This window comes from Pholis gunnellus (genome assembly GCF_910591455.1).
Source record: "Pholis gunnellus genome assembly, chromosome: 14".
NCBI lineage: Eukaryota > Metazoa > Chordata > Actinopteri > Perciformes > Pholidae > Pholis > Pholis gunnellus.
The window spans coordinates 18912230-18933037 of record NC_136541.1 but is presented as its reverse complement, the minus strand read 5'-3'; the positions used below and the strand labels follow the sequence as shown (position 1 = coordinate 18933037).

Here is a 20808-nt window from a genome sequence, read left to right as displayed (position 1 = left end):
GTCGAAGACTGCGACATATTTTCTTCCATTAAAATATTTATGAAGCAATGAAGTGACGTTAACGCCCGCCGCTGGATTCATTTAACAGCCTCATCTCATTCTCTGGGTCTGTGCACTTAAATGCTCCTCTCATCCCCCCCCCCTCCTTCCACTCCGGGCCCCGGTGCTGCGGACTCACTCAGAGTCCTGGTTAGAGATGGTGGAGTTGCGGTTCTTGCGGAAGCCGGAGAAAATGGACAAGACGCTGCGTCTTTTCTTCCTCCTCAGCGACTGGCCCTGATGGAGGGATGACAACTGACTGAAGGGGGGAGAAAAGAGGGGAAGTCAGAGAGGGTTATTGGTAAAGACAGCGGAGTTAAAGAACAGACAGATACAGTACAGTTGTAGCATTAATGCCAATGAGCCATCAACCATTATTGACCAGTGTACATCCTATTTAAGTGTTACTTATGTTAATGTCCCATTTGACCATAATGTTGGGTTTTTTCCCATTCTGAGTGGGTCTGTGCAGATGGTTTAATGTGTGTGACAGAAGGCAGTAGGCACAGTTCATGCTGCCTCAATGACTCTTTTTCACGCACTGCTGGTGAGCATTAACCACACACTGTCACGTGACCTCGCAACTGTTCAGGAACTGCTATTTCCATGTGGGAAGTAAAGCGCCGTTTAATTTCAACTTTTTTTGAGCCATGTGTGATTATATTACAATCTAAAATCAACGATTTTATGAGCCAAATAAAGAAAGTTGCTTATAAATGGCGAACTTAAAACTGACTTTGAATGTGTCATTACACCAACATAAAAGTCTTAACCCAGTGTGCTGCGTTGGAGTATTTCATTTGAGTTTTAGCATTTCTTTTTTTAATACTTTCACTTATATTTATGCTGTAAAATATACAGTTTTAAAATTCTCATAAAAGATATAATAGATCTTATTTTGGTTACTTCCTAAAATTAAACTTGATGAAGTGCTGCTATAAACCTGCAATGATTGATTTTATCAGTTTATGGTCTCCCCCACTCCTGAGGGGAATATATATATATATATATATATATATATATATATATATATATATATATATATATATGTAGCTCTTTAGCTGCTAATTGCTCCACTATGTTCACAGCTAGTAGAAAACAAGGCTAATGAAAACAATTGGAGAACCAAAACATTGAGCAAAAAGATGCTAAAATGCTTAGTCGAGCTTTATTGTTGCCATTTTAATGAAAGCAAATAATTGCGTTTCTTCAGCATATAGTTGCTTTGCCACAGATCTGTATTCAGACACTCAGTACCGTCTCTAATACAGAGAAAGCAAAGAGACTATCTTGCTGTGCAGTTCCAAAGAAAATGAGTCCGTAAACAGGAGGATGGACTGTGACAGTAAACAACATGATTTATTTTCTATAATGGAATATGTTCTGGTTATTGAACAAACAGAGCCACAAAGTAGGTCTCTATTCAGTGCAAAACAAACTCTCCGCTACATCTTTGCCAAAGTGCTTCAGCAGCATGCCGTTCATTTATCATCACTACTACATGACATGAGAGCATGAGAGCATGGAGGTTGAAGAGTCTCGCTGTCCTGCATGTAGAATGAACTGTAGGTAGCACACAGGAGGAACACCTCTGGTGTAGGTGCGTTTTAACATATTGTCATTTTTGGTGTAGCGGTTTGGTAACTTTTATGTAAGACTGAGCATCTCACCCACTGAAACTAACGTCATTCACATATTCATACACAGCGAACATGATGCGTTTAGTACGACCCCTTTAAAGAGGCCACAGGATTTCTATCATTCAGCCCGATTTGGATGAAATGATTCTGTCCAATTAAATACAATGTGATGGAACACTGAGAACATTTCCATTTCATTCTTACTGAAACACATTACGTTCATCGTAGGGAAAAACAAACAAGCTGAGAAGCGCTCTCCCGTAATTATGAATTGTATTGATCATAATTCTAACTCAATGTCTCACGATTAGAGTTTAGCATATTGTAATAAAAACGTTTTTTATATGATAATTATGAGAAGACGATCCCGTAATTGTGATTAAAACGATCAGTCAGGGTTTAGGAAGACAGGCCGTGATGATACTGCCTTTTCCCTTCATGGTTGGAGGCTTTGGGAGACACTGATTCAGTCACTGGCTGCATGGCAATAATCATACCGAGTGTCAACATTGCCCCGGAAGTTATTGGAGTTCTTGAGGTGACAAAGATTTACTAATTTATTATTATTTATTTATTAAGATTTACTTATGACGTGCATTAAAATGATTTTTTTTGCACGTTTTTTGCCTGCTTGGTGGCAGTGGTGGGGATACATCATCACATTTTAACTCTGGCATTTGTTAGGATTCCTGTTCACGGCCAGCTGGTGACCGTTCCCACTAACTCTTGAACATTGCTGCCTCTTTAGTTGCTAAATTCTCCACGATGCCGAACAGCTCGTCGCTAACTTTGTGTTTTAAATGTGCCCTTTGTTGTTTTCTAAAGCGTCTGTTTACATTCAGTGTTACTCACCAGAACGCTGTGTGTGTGTATTCTTAAGTTGTCTAACAATCATGCTGAATGCATTTCCTTCCTTATGAAATATTTGCAAAGCCAGTTGTTCTTATAAACTTCAAACGTGCTTTGTTTACATCCATGTTTTCTAGTTCATATTTCCTATTTCAGTTGTGCAATAACTTGATAGTATTCCGGTTTACTTATTTATCAAACCTTTACTGTTTGATTACTTGTTTTTTCTTTCTTGTTGCACTATCCCCTCTGCTGCTGTAATACTGCAAATGTCCCTGCTGTGGGACTAATAAAGGGTAATCTTATCTTATCTATGCTTTGCTGCTCCATTGCTGTGTTTATTTTTTGGAGCGTTGCCTCCACCCTGTAGATCAGTGGCATAGTTTGAAACCACTGGCTGAATGTGCAAACTGATGTTGTGAGCTACCTGTCGGGTAGAACTCTCTTGCTGTAGAAATCAGGCAGTCCATCCTCCAGCATGCTGACTCCTCCGTTCTCCGAACCATGCTACACACACACACACACACACACACAACAGGAAACGGATAGAATAACAGGATAAAAATGATCAATCTGCCATGTCGACAAAAAAACTGAAAGGCTGACAAAAGGTATCATCATTTCAAATGGATTGCTGGCAGAACCAAATCCAGCGCCAACAGAAGTCTGTTTGTAAAACGACTCCTCATCACGCCGCTCTAACTCAGTTTGTACAGATTTAGAATAAGCCCTTTTACAAAGTCTCAAAACAAACAAGCCGCTAAGTTAGAGCCTGCCCCGCGGCCCCAGAGAGATGGCGGCGCATGATTAACAATCGAGTCACAGAGACGCATGCGACAGCTTCCTACTTTAAAAGGAACTTATTTTTGGAAAGTGCCACTGGCACGGAAAACAAGATAAATAACAACAGTTCACGCGAAGAATGCAAGCGATAAAAAGAAACCCTTGACAACTAAACATCTCGGGTTTACTTTCTCACCTCGAAGCGCCTCTGAAGCTCGTTAGTGAAAACACAGGGACTGAACTTCATGCTGCAGCGTGAGATCCACAATTAAACATATACAGTGGTGCCACTAGCATAGTAAACACTTTACCTTCCAGGTGCCCATAAAAAGATCCAGATGCCATACAAATTAACAACAACAACAACAACAACAACAAAAAAGCTACAAATCTGTTCATGGGGGAGAAACGGCCCTTTGGCGTTTTCCCCGTTACAAGAAGCTCGAGGGAAAGCCGCTTCCTGCCAACTGAAGCTCAGAATAAGGTCAAAGGTCACCGCCACGCCGTTTCGCCATCGACTTACAGATTCCGGCGGAGGGTGACCCGCTCTGTGTCTCCGCGGCGGGCGAGGCCTGACGTGGGTCACGTGACGCAAGGGCGAGCCGTTGGTTGGGAGGGTGGACAGACACTCCCATGATGCCGAGTGGGTGAGAGGGGCAGAGTGGGGTGGGGCTGAGGGGGTAGGAGAGGGACTGGGCTCGTCACCTAGACCTGCAACGAGACAGAATAATAAATGATTTTATCCTACAGTAGACTACATATTAATACACAGCATGTTGAGTTCAACTACATAGACAAATATGAAAACAGTCTCTGGCCTTTAGCTTAGTGGCCCTGTGAGGCAGGAAGTGGATGAAATGGCGAGGCCACTCTGCTACTCTTAGACCGTCACCACTAGTGGGGCAAAAATGTCAAGTGGGGCCCGAAGGCTGTATCACAGAGAAGGCCATGCTATTACTTAAAAAGGCTTAATCCCTCAATATTAAAATACCACATGCAAGATTAAATACACTGGTTAATAACACAGTCACTACTGTGAGAAAAGTTAAAAGCACCACTACTGAAGAAATACACTACTGTTATCACAAACAGACCCTGAGCCTGCTTTTAGTGTGAAGACTTCACGCTATGTGAGCACTTGAGCACAATTAGCTGCGAGTCGAGGCACAAAAACTCACTCTGTCTGGTGGAGACGGGACGGATTCTTCTGGTTCGGGAGCTCCTCTTCTTAATAGCCATTGTGTCCTTTTGTCAAAGGAGATAAACGCATAATGAGCAGTGACTTTATTTCTAACACTATATCTAAATATTTTAACACAGACGTGACAACAATGCACAAAGCAAGCAAAGCGAATAAGTGGGTTACGTATTGTATTTCGACATTAATAAATCACCAGTATATTTTAAACCATAACTGTCCTTAACAACCAAACACAAACAAAATGCTGTGACTTAATCTCAGAGGAAATCTGTTTGGTTGTTTTAAGGACTGTTCCTCCTGAAAAAGTGGAGCAAAGATGATGAGAAGATTACTTCCAACATGTTTATCCTCTTCAGTAAAGGAGAGAAGAGATACACGGTGCGAAGAAGTGGAAATCAGCATCTTCTCTGCAGTGGGAAGCTACAGGGATTATGGGAAATGTGAGCTGCGTTCCAAATCGCATAGGTTTTCTTCTTGCTTTTAGTACACACTGCTGCTGCTGCTGCATGCATTCAGTTGGGATACACTATTCTCTCATAACGCTGCACCTTGAACTTCCTTCTTGCTCATTTATCTGCTGTGCAGATGATTGTGGGTCAGAATAGCCAGAAAAGCATCCTGGCTCACAAGATGCAAAATGTGACCTGGTGCAGCAGGACATCCTGGTGCACATTCTGAAATTGCTTACATTCTCCATTTAATGGCCCAAAATCCAAATGGTATTTAATTCACAGGATTTGCTACAGTAGAAAAATAGCAATGTACATTTCAGACGCTAAAACTAGTGAATCCACTAGACCTAAACTATCAGCTGATAATCACAATTGTTGTCATCCAACAACTGCTAGGTAATGCTCAATAATCATACACACGTGTACCTCTGGATTAAAAAGGAGCTCACTAGTTACACATATCAGCAGCATGTCCTCAGACACTTACTATTCCCAGGTTGACGCCAAAGTCCTCATCAGGAAAATCCAGAGACTCCATTATTCTGGACTGTCTGACGGTGCGTCTCCCCGTCCCGGCGTCATCCCAGCGCTTCACCTGAGACACCTGCCTCAGCTGATGCAACACACGCACATCAAAACACACGCACACACACACACACACACACACCAGGATGACTACCCTTTGACTCAAGAGGACAAGTGCATCCGCCGCTGTACACAAGAGGCTCCCAATCAAAGCCACAGGATACTTTGCTATAGTTTTGCAAAGCCCATGAAGAATATGGTTAAAACGCAATATCTTGATTATTAAAGCAAAGTGAGGCGTGATAGAGGACAAACTCGCACTGCAGCAAAACAGAGAAGAAGAGAATGAGATAGACGACACAGGGGCTGAATGGAATGCAAAACAGAGCAGGGCAAGGCAGTGTTATTGCCAGAAGTCTATTTTTTGCCTCTTTTTCCAGCGGCTTCATTTTAAACAATTCAATTTTATGGAGAGGAGAAGCCGCAGGGGTCCAATCATGTCCTTAACGGACACAAATCCACTTGTCTTGTTGTCTCTGAGTGCAATATTCTCCCAGAAAAGCTGCTCGATACTTACAACCCTTCATCCTGATATGGTAATGACACAGCAGCTGAAAAAAAAAACAGTGCCTACTTCGCTTAAAAGATGCTAAAAAGCTCAAGCATTCAAGGCATCGGATTTTAATGGGTGCTCCATTTCACAGAAGGTCTTTCACACTGTAGGGGACCAATAACGAGCTTCTGCTCTGCAAATGAAATTGCACTACTACCGGTTCTTAACTCACCAAATTTAATCTTAAATGTTATAATTTTCTCGAGTGCCAACTCTGACTTTTGAGTGTGATCTGGAGGCATTTCATAGCCGACGCTCACTTCAATCTCTGCACTACACTGATGTAAGCTGGAGGGGAGGTTGTACTTATCTGGCAACATTTGATCAATAGTGCGTGTGATCATAAACAGTCATACTGATGTTTTCTTCTCACGCTTTAAAGATTCAGTGTGTTCGGATTAATCCATGACTCATGCAAAGACACCGACTAACAAAATGTACTGAATCATCATGTCGTACACAAACACACCGCACAAACCAGAGAATGATTTTGTAGAAGCGGCAGTAGGTTGCTCATGGATCATCATTTATAAATAAGTTGTTTTTGGTGAGCAGCAAGCAACGGTATTAGACTTGGAACCGGTGATGGATCCTCTCAAAGTGTGGAAACGATCCAACCAATGAAAAGAAGTCTGAGTCAGAGGGCGTGTCCGCATCCTGTCAATCACTTCTGGAGGTGGAGTTTGGATCAATGTCAGGGTGGTGATTCTTTGAGTTGATGTACATTTATACAAATTTGGTCTCTTTCTTCCCAAAATGACTGATGTTTATAGTTTTTGGAGGGCAAAATAATGCTGTCTTCTGCTTACGAAGTGAGTGATTTCTGTTTTGCCAAAATGCCGGATGGTTTGATGCACTAACTGACAACGAGACAAGCCTAAGCTCCACAACATAGATGTAAACATCGCCGAAGTGGAGCTCTGGCATGGACGTGGTGGAATTTTAGTGACTGAAATACGGCGGCGGACGCTGTATATGGATCGCAAGTGCCCGAAAAAACCTGCAATTTTGTCTCATATCTTTGTTTTGCTTCAGTTGAGAGGTGATCCAAATATTCGTGGCCTGGAACAGAAGGGAATCTGACCGGCTTGTGCTGCGTCTCTATGGAGAGTCCAGTGCGAGCCGCCATGTTGGCCCATTGCTTTGCCCTCAAAACTATAAATTGCAGATTTATGTTGAGCAACATTAAGGAATCGTTCAACATTTAGTGAAGTACTCGTCTTTGCTTGGTTGCCCCCCCCCCCCCCCCCCCAGAATTCAAAGCTGAAATCTGTAACGTTATGTGATTAATAAAATGTTATGAGTCATTGTTATAGATAGGTGTTGTGAAACACTTTTTTAAAAATACAAATTTCACGTTTATGCGATGAACTAGAGCCCAAATCGTCTTCGCTGTGAAAGTTATAGATTTCAGTTTTAAACTCAAAACGTTTTTTGCTCTACGTTTCTACAAAGAAGTCATGCAGAAAGGGGTATTACCAGTACCAGGGTTTTATGGGTGCTGTACAGCTCTTGTAGAATCTGATCCACTATGGAGTTGGTCAGGTAGGCGACCACAGACAACTTCACCTCCCTGAAGAGAGGAGAGAGGATGGAATGAGAATGAAAGTCACTACCTTGGCTCGACTTTGAACGGCTTCACTCATCCTCCTCCTTACTCCAGCGCTCTGTTGATATCCTCAGCCGCTCTCTCCATGAGGGCGTTGCGGATGGCGGAGCGCGGGATCGATACTTGCTCGGAGATGGACGAGAGAGGCGTGCTGAGTCTCTCGGCGGCTGAGCAGGACATTGGACACAGCTCGCGGCACAGGGACACCATCGAGTCCACCACCACCTAAACACGGTTGAACCGAGACACACACACACACATTCTTAATACATACACATTCATGATCCTCTGGTTCCAAAGCATTTCATTATTCATGCACGGTGCTCTTTTATCTGCTCGCTTAGGTTTTTTCACCCAGCTCCTTTGCTCTGACTTGTCATCATCTTTTATTTATGTGCAGAGCAGCAATCCATTCATCCGTGCATCAACTACTAACAATTCAGACGACCCCGGTCCGCCTTCTTCCAGATCCAACTTCGTCGGTTCACGCCGAAGTTGGACACGTGCGCGTGAAGTGAATTATTGCATATTGATCTTTGCCAATTAAAAAAAAAATGGAGCCTTCTGCGTGACGGCAAAAATTTGAAAGCATAAACAGAAATGCTAATTATTCTCAAGTAAGTTGAAATTCAATAGAGAGTATCCAAGAGTCCTCCTCGGGGTGTGCTGCTTCTTTATCTTTCCACTGCGCTGTGCTGCTGAATCCCGACGGGAACAGAACGCAACTAAAAGAAATATTAGACTGTTCCTGTGAATTTAAATGCTACATTTCTTTTGAAGTCAGCACACCTGCACCACACACACACACACACACACACACACACACACACACACACACACACACACACACACACACACACACACACACACACACACACACACACACACACATACACACACACACACACACACACACATACACACACACACACACACACACACGCCATTAATGGGCAATTTAAATGCAACTAGTCCAGAGCTCCACTACTGTTTAAAATGCGGATGCATCGGGGAATGGCTGGCTGGTGTCTGCGATTACGGCCACAGTTCCCCCTCCGACATACCTGCAGCTCTTTGTCGGCAGCCTTGGCCAGTTCTCCAGCCAGAGCGTCCAGTCGCTGCTTGACGGGGCCGTCCACTGACAACACGTGGGCCAACTCACACAGGGAGGGATACAGCTGATGCACACACGAACACGCAGCCGGGCAGGGAGGAGAAGAGGTTAACGTCGGTGGAGGAACGATGGAGTATCAAAGGGAATGTTCTCATTAAGCAGAATGTCCCGCTTCTGACAGTTATATTCTCTGTAATATATGGTTGATTATTATTATCGTGCTGTTATAGTAACAGTTACAGGTGGAGCTTACTTTGACATTATATTCAGTTGGTTTAATCAATAACAAAATCATCATAATCTAGGAGCGGATATGTTTTGTGGACCAATTTGTCTATTTTCATCCATAAATTATTTTGATGTAAATTAACACATTTTGGGTTGCCAGGTTGTGGAAAATCTCTCTAGATCTACTAACCTTTGATGTTGGCTCATTAGACCGTGAGAAGCCTGTCACCCTTATTCTGACTTAAAGGTACAGGACACTCAAAATCTTGAATTTGTAGCCAATAGGTGCTAATTATGCTAAGTTGTCCTGCCATCAGCTCTTAAACATATCACCAGTTGCTGTTGTTTCTTTACCTACATTGGATTATCTGTATTTAAGCCCATCTAGCTCCAGCTCAGCTCCATCACAGAGAGAAACGGCTCTAACTAGGAACACTGCTCCACCTGGGAGTCTCCTTTGATGTGTGAGTAACGGTCATTAGTCTAATTAGAGTTGACAGGAGGAGAGTTCTCCACTTCTGTGAACTATTGCAGGACGATCACAGGTGAAAAGTTCATTTGGCAAAAGAGACGGCATCCAAGGAGTTTAATCCAAGGGACACAGTAAAGGGAGCCGTGTGTGCTGCGCTAAATTCAACCAGGATACAAAACAAACTGAGCTGTAAACTGTAGTTTAGCTCAGGAGGTGGCGCCGCAGCTACCGTAAAAAAAATTGCTAAGCTTTGCAAAACTCCAATAGTTTTTCCCAAACTGACAGTAAAATGGCAGCAATATTGAGTTGTTGCATCCACATGTTTTACTGTTTCAGCTGCTGGAGAGAAATAAATGTTTCTGACTCACCGGTCAGCCATCATTTTCACAACCTGGCAACCTAAAAGTTATTGCTTATAATGGATCTACTATTAATATTATCATATCAATTATTATGGAATAATTATATAACCATTAATAAAGTCATCAGTTACAACTTATTAACCCCTTATAAAGGGCAAAAGCTGATTCTGCAAAATAACTGGTCACTAAAGCGATCACGTATATGTAATGGGGTGAAATCTAGGTAAGTGCAGTACAATCCCCTAGAATAAGTCCAATAGTAGCTCTCCGTTTAGCTCAGTTTTGGGTCTCCACCCACTTCTGAGAGAACTGTCTGGCTCTTTAGCTGCTAAATGCTCAAATATGTTCTCAAGCTAGTTGCTTACATTGTCTGTCTGCCATCTGATGATGAGCATCCGGTGGGTTTATTAGCGTTGTTGCTGAAAACAACACCAGTGAGACCGGCGAGAATGAAACCAAACAGTAAAGTTGTGGGCTGTAAAACCCCAAAAATGTTTTAACGATCCGTAGAGCTGAGAGGAACCGCAAAGAGTCAAGAGTCAGGTGATAACTATCCAAGGGTTTGTCACGAGCCTTTCACAAGTGTGAAATCCAAATGTGATCCATTGCTAATATAAAACTATTATGTTCCCTTTAATACAGTACTAGAAATAAGCTAGTCTAAATATTTTAACAACTGGTGGAAAAGAACTTAATAAAATAAAAGACAATCGACTAGACAAACTACATACTCCCTAAGTTTCTGAATCTCACATCCTTTGATATAATACGAGTCATTACAGTTCAGATGTGACACACACGAGATATAAAGCGGTAGTCCACTCACAGCTCTCGAGTCCCGGGCTTCTTTGAGGATTTGCCTGGCCGTCTGGACCTCCTCTCCTTCCTCGCTGCCTTTCAGGACACACACCTGCTGCTGCACGCGCACGCACAGACGCTCCATCACCTGCGCATCACATAAGACGCAAATCAATCAAACTGGAATGCACCTAAATCGTATGCAGACGGTACACACCAGTCAGTAAAAACACAAACTTGTTTCAGCATCGTGTGCACAAAATACAGACACGCACTTGTTCGGCAGTGCTGGTGACGAGGCCTTGGTGCAGCCTGAGAGCCTGTTTCTGGGAGAAACGCTGAGTCTGGTTGTTCCTAAGCAGGGCACGCTGGATCTGACACACGCACACACGCACACACACACACACACACACACACACACACACACACACACGAAAAACAAACAAAAAGAGAGAGGAGTGCTGGTGATGACAAGTGTTTACCAAGCACAGTGTGCAGGAAACGGGAGGCAGGGCTATTTGCATGGTAATAAGGAGAAATAAAAGAGATGCCTTTGATTTATTTTCCTGACTCAGCAGGAGGAGGTGTTCCCTGCTTCATCATCTTATGTAAGGAAAGGTGGACTCAAGAGCTGCGCAAAACAATGTGCAGACAAACAAGAACCTCAACCTAAATGTAAGCTTTATACACACATACATATTTATACGCACACTTAAGATAAGAACCAGAAAATGGTACATTAGGCTACTTTCCACAGCAGATCCATTTATAATGCTAGAAATAACTTGTTCGACTGAAGTAAAAATATACAGATTTGTTATTTGTGTTTTGTTTCTGGAGATCTATCTCAAATGCTCCTCTAGCCTCCGAGCTTCTGGGGAGGTGAGATGTTGTGTGTGAGTGACTGACAGCTGAGCCGTCGGGAGAAATGGGAGTTTGACGTGCGACGTCAAGAGACTTGCTCTGTTAACTGCGGCTTACAAGCCAGGTGACAAACGGCATTTAGTTAGCAGTGGTACTGACAGAAAGGACCACACCATCCAGTATCTAAAGAGATAGCAAGCACACGTTTCCCTAATGGATACTCATTTATGGATTTGAACACGTCATGGTGCGGATCCAGTCTAATGTTTGCACACACTCTTTTTTTCTCTTTTGTGTCTTTGTCGTAGGCGGCGGTCTGGCTGTCGGTAAATGTCACTGTCACGCAAATGACAGGAGGTCAACGCTTTATGCAAATGTGGCTTGAAATGAAGCGTTTTGATTGGCTGTATGAAAAGCGCACCTCTGATGACACAGCCAGATAACGGCACATGGACACACGAACAGACGGGGCCCCAACGTGATCGAACAAATAATAATGTGAATGTGCACTTAGACACGGGGAGGACATATTCGATATTCGGAGCACATCTGTGCGGTGCAGCAGGAGGAAGTAGCGGCTTGTTAGCTGTGAAAGAAATCCATCACTTCCCAGTGTGACTTTTTCAAGTAAGAACGCACAAAAGGTTGAATCGCAGATGTTCCTCCAGGTCACATGATCAAGAGGCCGGCAAATTAACAGAGAGGGCGGCTGGTTGCCTGTCGTCTAACATGCAGATTAACCTGGGACCGAATCACCCTTGTTTTACTAAGGACCTATGATTAACCCGAGTTTACCACATTAAGCCTTTTACACAAACAGGTAGTGGACACGGGTCCAGCAGTGCGTTTAGGGGTGCAGCACAGTCATTTTAATTATAGATTCATTAGCTGATTATTTTCTTGATTAATCGTTCGGTCTGTAGAATTCTGGAACATTGTGATAAATGTCCAGAACAATAGCCTCAAGCCTTAAGTTTCCATCTTCTTAATTCTTTTTCTGTGTCTGACCAACAGTCCGAAACCCAAAGACATCCAATTTATTATGACATTAGGCAAATAAAACTCACATTTGAAAAGATTGATCGAGGTAATGTTTGGCATATTTGCTTGAAAAATAACCTAAATGATTGATTTATTAGCGAGCTGGTTGCCGATTAATTTTTAGTCAATTTACTAATCGTTTCAGTTGTCAGTGCATCACATTGATTGGTGGTCTTAAAGGTATATCTACACTAATAGGTCATGACATTTGTGCTATTCATAATATTGTTTCCCATGGGAATATGTTACATTAATCAATCACTCTTAACTATGAATACAGCATAAACTGAGTCACTGTAACTTCAGTGGATCACTGCATACGTAAGCATTTGCAATCTCTTCAGCTTTGTACTGGTTAGATATTGCAACCCAAATACTCAGAGGTCTCTGAAAAGTCAATTGTCTTTTCATGCAAACGTATTTATGGCACACATCCCGTGCAGGGTTTCCAAAACAGCAATATAATAATCTAACGTCCGCATTAAATCATCACTTCTAATGCACAGGCACATTACAGTCATTCAACGCCATGAATCATCATCCCAGTGGTCATTAGGATTTTGAGAACATGACGCAGCAAATTCAGACATCACAAAGTGAAGGAACAAAAAGCTCCTCTCACCTTGGTCAGGGCTTGGTCCGTCTTCTCCGGGGCGCTGCGGTGCGCCTGAGTGACATCACCGAGGGGGAGGGGCATGTACTGAAGGGTGAAGTTGCTATTAGGCAGAGAGGAAGAGGGAAGAAAAGATTATATTACCCTTGCAATAACAAAACAGGAAGAACTGTGATGTTAACGAGAACAAACAGGAAACACCCAGGGCACTTATAACAGTTGTCTCCAATTCCCTAATACGCAAATACACCTACACAAACACACACACGCTCTAAAAAAAACATGACAGTTTGACTGGCATGCATGTCAAAGGAGTGATGAAACACTGTGTAATAGTAAACATAGTACAGAGATGGTTGTCTGCTTTTGGGTGTGTGAGTGATCCCCCCCCCCCCCTTTTTTTCCCCCTCTTTGCCGCGTGTTGTGTTCATCTTACTGCTCCAGCGCTCTCGCCACATCTTGGAAGCCTGTCGCCGTTGTGTTGTTGCGATCCCACGTCACACTCCTGAGAGGGATCAAACCAGCGGGAAAAAGGAGGGGAGACAGACACGGAGAGAGGAGGAGGAAGAAGAAGAAGAAGCAGAAGATGAGTCACTTTCTGATCCTCCTTAAAACACACACACACACACACACACACACACACACACACACACACACACACACACACACACACGGCATCACAGTTGCCTTACTTATCTGCACAAACAAGACATTTGTCAGAACTTTTTTTTTTTTTTTGCTACATGCATCGAACGAGTCCATATCGCAACATTAAGAATGCACAAACGACTGCCTCGCAGCTAATGAGCTTCTGCCATTTCACAGTGCAGATAGATGCTCCACCTACACTCCACACTGTCTGACTCCTCTTTCCAATATATCAGTCATTCTGGGCCCCTCTTTCCTCTCATCCATCCTCCTCCTCCTCCTCCTCCATCTCCTCTCCTTCCCTTGACTCGCTCTGCCCTAGAAATTCAATCAGCTCAACCCAAATTCCACTCCTTAGGTGGTCTCCCTCTCCCGTCCCTTCGTAACTTCTCTCCATCTCTAGTCCATATCCAACCATTTCCCCCATCCGAATACTTCCATCCGACCCCCCGTCTCGCTTGTGTCCCTCCCCCTCACGAGTTTCCACCTGCTCCTCACTTTCCTCCACCTCCAAAAACACACATCTTCCCTCAGTCTCTTCTTTTCTGGTGCAATACATTGTATGCCTGAAGGCCATTTCCCCTCCCTGCACAGATTCTCCCCTCTAACCCTCCAACTCCTCAGTCTTACCTTCTTATCTCCAACATGGTTTTACGTTCCCCCTCTTTGATCTTTGAAGCAATGCGCTGAACTCACTGTTCTGCCTCTCAGCAACCTCAGTATATGATCTCCTCAAACCATACCCAACATAGAAACCTTATCTCCGACCCTATTCTCTCATCTTTCCTCGAACACCTCTTTCTTTTTTAGCTTATCCTGCTGTGTAACAGTGGGCTCTGATCTGCAAGGGAATCCCTCCTTTGCTCCCATTAAAAACACACACAAACACACACCTGAGAGTTGTGTTGATCTGTAGGGCTTTGCTGAGCATCTTGGCCCCGGAGTCCTCCAGGAGGTTGCCGCTCAGGTCCACCTTCCGCAGGCAGGTGTTGGAGCCCAGGGCGTTGACCAGCACCGTGCCCCGCTGGCGAAGCCTGGAGTCAGCCAGGGAGAGGGACTGCAGGGCCTGGAGGAGGCAGGAAGAGCGAGCACGGAGGACACAAGATGGAAGATGATGAACTTTAAAAAGGGTGAAATAAATGTGATTTTTAAAATATCTGGAAATGTGTCAGTGTTTTAATGATCACGACAAAGAAAATGGTGCAACCTGGTTTTCATCCAAGTTCCTGTATTATTGATTTTCGAAAATCAATAATAAAAAAACCTGGATGAATATCAGATTTTTAAAAGCTTAAACCCTCAGCAGTTGAATCATTGATTGTTTTTGTACGTGCCTAGAAAGACCCAATGAATGAAGAATGATCAACTGTGCACAGACCTCTGAGCAGTATACTTTTTGCATTAGGACTTTATCTACAAGTGGTGAATGGTGTCTTCTTCCAGTGGAGACACATTACAACTTTTAAAAACACACAAATAATACTTATCATGTTCAAATTGGTTTAAAACAACATTTCAATTGAAATGAGAAAAAAAAGTTAAATTAAAGTCTAAATTAAAGTCTAAATCACATTTTTTGAATTTACAAAAGTTTTTAAGATGAGAACCAACATATTCATCAAGTCTCCCATAACCAATTACATTAAGTTCTTATGGAAACACGAAGTGTAGTCCATGACAAGTTTAACTCCTGCTTAGAAAGCCAATAGTATTTTTTTGTTTTAAACGCTATACCACTCTCATGTCTGTGTGCTTAATATGAAGCTGGAACTACTCATGTACTGAAGTGTTATCATGGAGCCCTGGATCAAATCCCCACCCACCCACCCACACACACACACACACACACACACACACGATGTCCGTATTGTCATCACTCACTGGGCGACTTAACCAACAGTACCTTGTTGTACTTTGACCCACATCTGTGCCTCTGTTAGTGTGCTTGCACACATGCATCCCACCGTACTGAGCATTGTTGTGAGCTATCGCCATCAACAGTGGTAAATAATTGAGTAAGCAACTTGTCATGCTGGATTTGCAGAGCGGAGAGCAGAGGGAGCCCCGGGAGCCTCGCGAATACACCGAGACCAAATGAATCCTGTGCGGGGGGGCTCCATAGACAACGCGACATCGTGTGCATGTTCGCACCTTGTGTGTGGCAGGTGGGAAAATTGCGCTTAAATGCACATGAATGAGGACACGGGAATTTAAAAACGGTGACAAGTGTGTGTTCGTGCGTGCGGCTACAAATCCGCGAGGCGTACGTGTGCGTAGGCGTGCATCTGCGCGGAACGCCGCTGAGGATTTGTGTACAATATGTTACATAACAATCCAACTCACACACTCTTCCTCTTGCACCAAATGAACCAGTTTCTGCAGAGTCTCATCCAGCACCCTGAGGAGGCGGAGAGAAGAGGAAAACATTCATCATCAGGATCCACTTCACAACCATCTGTACCGCTGGTCCCCCCCCCGCGTGGTCCGTACCGGCCCTTGATGTTGAAGTTCTTCCCCAGCATCAGGTGTTTGAGGGAGGGGTGCCGCGAGAACGCTGGGATGACAGCCAGCAAGTCAGCATCCAAACCTGCGCACAACACAACACAGCACACACACACACACACATCACGGGAGTGCGAGTGCAACGCCAGGAATACTGTGCTCTCCGTAACATCTGTAAAAACCCACTTCCAAATACATGTTTGATTACATCTCGCCGAAGAGATTTGGCATGAAACTTTAAGAGAGTTAAAGGGATAGTTTGGATGCTTTAAAGCGGGGTAGTACGACGTACTTATCCATAGTCAGTGTATATCCCTACAGGAGGTGGCGGTTGGCACGCCCCCCCACTGCAGGCAGGAGTACCAGCACAGGAGCACTGCCATGTACAGCTGTGAACGACAGCCAAAGCTATTTTAGCCGTCTAAAAGAAAGGCCTCAAGCAATCCATATGAGTTTAAGTGAGCGCTACATTTGGAATGTTTTCACCGCTTTATCTTGCCGTCAGACAGCCCTTTCCGACGGGGGACCGAAGCCGTTATATCCATCTATGCTCTCTTCAAAGCCACACGACTCCTTTGACAAAAACAGGGATTTTTACCTCGCAGACAATTGTTTTAAAGGGTTAGTTTGGATTCACCAGAGAGCATAGATACATATAAGCCCAATTCTAAAACTCTAAACTAGCAATATTTAACAAAACCAAGATGAGGATAACTTTCATATCAAACTGTGTTTACTACACAAATTGCTGGGCTGTCACACCAGTGACTCATCATTTACTCTCACACTTCGGGCTTTCAAAGCTCAGGGGCTTTTTTCATCTCATGGTCTGTTTTAGAACTAAATCTCACTGCCCACTGAAACGCCAAAATACTCCTAATTACCCTCCCACCCACTCACATTCTCAAATGCTCAACGATGGAGGGCGCTGCTAAGGGGAAGTGGTTACCACGGCGAGATATTTCAGCAACAAAAAAAGTGAGTTCATTCTCGTGTCAATGACAGGAAACGGATGCGACAGAGCAGGGCTGGTTAAGCGTTGAATGAGTGCGAGCAAGCAGTAGCTTTAAGGTTGTTGGGAAGTAAAAGCTCCAGCAGCACTTGTAGTATAGAGAATAACTTTATTGTAAGACCAACGTGTGTTCTATACATGACGATCGTTGTCGGACCTCCTTTTCCTTTTCCGTGTACCTTGGGAGGGAGAGTTTGAATAGAAGTCGGATCCCTCTTTAATCTGGTCATTCGTTACTTTCAAACAATCAAATCTAACATGTTGAGGACATCTTTGCTATTAAACGTTATTTAAAACATTATTCCAATACTCATAAGATTTTGACAGCAAGATCATATGATGGTTGTATGTAGGGAGCCCGTGGGCAGGTAGAGGCAGAGGCTGATATCCGTATTTAGTTTGTTGAATGGGCCAAGCTCCAAAATGCTGGATCCTACAATTCCCAAAATGCAACTCGGTAAGCTTTCTTTTTAGCTTGTGTAGCCAAGCTTTTTTAGCTTTCTAATAGCCGTTTTAAGAGCCCAGGCTTTCTGTTAAAAATGTTGAATTAAATTAAATCCGAGCCGAGATAACGGCAGACTGCTGTCACAGGATGAGCTAACTGAACTTCATGTGGAAGATCTGTGCAGTTCCCCTTTAGTTTGAACGCTTGATTCACTACGTCTGCTCTATAAAGATGTATTTGAAATGAAAAACTGTGCACACGCCGGTATCCAGACCACTATCGATCAACAGGGTTTCAAACACTGCAATGTGTCTTAATCTGAAACTCTAATTCAGATTAAGCCTGAGTCTGAGTCTATGTGTGTGTGTGTGTGTGTGTGTGTGTGTGTGTGCATCTCTCACCATTATCAGAGATGTCTAAAGTCCCCACGCATGAAACGCGAGGAAACAGCTCCTGAATCACGCCGGCGCCGGCTGACCTCAACTGTGGGAGGAAGACAGAGAGGAGTGAGACGTGACGGGATAGCCACGAGCGCCTATCTATGACGAAGATGAGCGAGTGCACTTTACAACACAGACTAACGGAGCATACCTCACAGCTGCTGATGTCCAGGTGTAAATCAGAGATATGAGGGTTATTGGACAGACCTAGGAACAGAGCCCTGAAGGAAAACACAGGCAGGGTAGGATGGGAAGAGAGAGAGAGAGACAGAGCGGAGAGAATAAGAAGAGATGGGGGGGGGGTTAAGAGAAAATCAGATAAGGAGGGAGTGGAGAGAGCAGAAAGATAGGTGGAAAGGAAGAAAAGGAGGAGAAACAAAGGGCAATTAATGGAAAAAGGCAAGGTGAAAATGACAGAGAAAAAGATCAATCCCACATAAATCCAATTGCTTCTTCCCCTCCCTCTAGCAACCTAAGCAGATCCTCTGACTCCCCGCCGCCACCCCATCCTGCACCGCGCTCTCCTCTGCACACCTAAAAGTTTTAGAGCCATCTTCAAAGGACTTACAGAAGAGTAGCTCAAAAATATCAACAACAAAAAACTAAACCTTCAATATTTATTCTGGGGAAGTGGCCAATTGTTGCTCATGCACGCAGCCCAGCTGGATACAAAAGGAAGACTCTGTTTGCACATCAAGGCTCGGCTGGAGGCTGATCTCGTGCAACGAATACACAGTTAAGAGTTATGCACCACGGGGAGGTAATGAGGAGAAGTGCTAAGTGGGGAGTCCGCTCCGTCCAGCTTGGCTGAGATCCATCATGCGGCACGCAATCATCTCTATTGTTGTTGGCAGTTTGCTTTGTTTACTCCGCTATTGATTGTGTTTGTTGGCTAGGAGTAGCTAACAGCGGGCTACACACCTAACAGAGAGACTGTAATGTAGCAGCACTCTATTCTCCGAGGGAAACATGCTTTTTTGTTTGGCTCTTTCAGCCTCGTTTAGCCACATTCAGATCTCCAGAAGCTGGTCGGGATACAGAGTCCTGCACAAAGACACGTCAGCGGGGCGGACGCCAGCCAATACGGGGGGGGGCTTCAATCCGTGTCCTCTTATTGAAGGCCAGTCTACCAACAGAACCGTCCACCGCCGAGGAAAGACGTTTGAAACCAAACGCGGGCCTTGATGATTGGATGCAACCTGCACTCCGTATGGTAGGAGCTATTTTAGTGTTCAAGCCTGACACAATAAAAAAAGATCGAAAGATCTTTTATTTTAAGAGTCTCTTCTTTAACTGTTTGCAAAAAGGTTTGGATATAACATGGAAAAGGGCTTCAGCAGGGATGCTTGCTGGGTGTAATTTAGACTAAAGCACCTCACAGCATCACGAGTGGACGTATTTTTAGCACGAGTGGCCACAGTTTATTCCTCACCGTGTTCAAGTTTTGACTAAATATCGTCAGCAGCACAAATGCTTGTTGACACGGAGAGGCGGCATCAGTTAACAACAGCCCGGGAACGCACTTGAAGAGCTGAACACTGGGAAATAATGGGCTCCACGAGTTGCTGTGCAAACTACTTATACCATGAACCTTCTTCATGGCTGAACAGATCTCCACATTGATGTGAGCACGCAGCTGTAGCCTGAGAAACAACACGTCTCCTACGCCTCCACGTTGGCTCATCGACAGCATTTCATTTATTAATGGGCTTATTACATTTCATTTACTCCTACGTGCGTGACAAATTCATGATAGAAATGATGAAAGATGTTTTGTTACTATTCAATAAAAAATTTTTTTTTTTTAGCAACACATTCATTCGTTTCCAACATTCTCATAATATCTAAATTTAGCCTGAGATAGCATCTAATAAGATCCGTATCTGACTTTATCCGTCACTTCCTATTCATTTAACGTATCCTACAGCGACACACTTTGTTTTCACTTCCACAATAGTGACTTTAGTCATCTTTCTCACAATACATCAGCTTAATATTGTCTGACGTGTGTCTCGGTGCATCCACTTGGCTTTTATTGCAGCCTGCTTTGCCAGCTCAGCGTGTGCATTCTGTCCAGAGGTTCTCTGAATAAAGAAGAAGCCACAGTTTGCCAATTGGCTGTCACAGTGGGTGATACACTAGTCAAAGCTGATCACCATCAGTGGAATATTCATGACACGACCACACCAGGAACGTCACATCCAATGCTGGATGCTTTACACTGGAATATGTCCCTCGACTCCCTTTGGATGGTGGACTGAACAGGCTTCTGGGTTTAGACGGGGCTTTGGTACCTTCGCGACAATTGCACCTGGCACTGAATTAGATTTTTTTTTTTCTAATTTACTTTTCACAGGTCACTTCCTCTAACAAAATAAATAAAATAAAATCTTGACGGTGCACTTTCGAAGGTTTTTGACGTGCTTCTAGGATTGATTTGTTCATTTTGCATTTATTTATTCATATCTCCAAGAGATGGATTTTGTAAGTAGCATGACCATATGCATCTGTTGTTACCTCCCAAGGTTGTTTGGGGGATAACATCTTTAACACATTTT

The 20808-nt window shown here is 43.6% G+C and overlaps 1 protein-coding gene across 1 annotated transcript in view; it reads right to left on the bottom strand.

Annotated features, from left to right (window-relative positions):
• Positions 1-20808, bottom strand: part of carmil3 (capping protein regulator and myosin 1 linker 3) — a gene marked incomplete at its 5' end in the record, with an annotated part of 71936 nt that overhangs the window by 7751 nt on the left and 43377 nt on the right. The window contains 17 exons of the mRNA XM_079173213.1: positions 179-298; positions 2956-3035; positions 3835-4022; positions 4490-4556; positions 5452-5577; positions 7588-7675; positions 7761-7936; positions 8776-8889; positions 10714-10833; positions 10961-11059; positions 13213-13306; positions 13640-13708; positions 14745-14917; positions 16195-16249; positions 16342-16438; positions 18212-18293; positions 18402-18471. Coding sequence (XP_079029339.1) covers positions 179-298; positions 2956-3035; positions 3835-4022; positions 4490-4556; positions 5452-5577; positions 7588-7675; positions 7761-7936; positions 8776-8889; positions 10714-10833; positions 10961-11059; positions 13213-13306; positions 13640-13708; positions 14745-14917; positions 16195-16249; positions 16342-16438; positions 18212-18293; positions 18402-18471 — 1818 coding nt within the window. The remainder of the gene's footprint in view (positions 1-178; positions 299-2955; positions 3036-3834; positions 4023-4489; positions 4557-5451; positions 5578-7587; positions 7676-7760; positions 7937-8775; positions 8890-10713; positions 10834-10960; positions 11060-13212; positions 13307-13639; positions 13709-14744; positions 14918-16194; positions 16250-16341; positions 16439-18211; positions 18294-18401; positions 18472-20808) is intronic.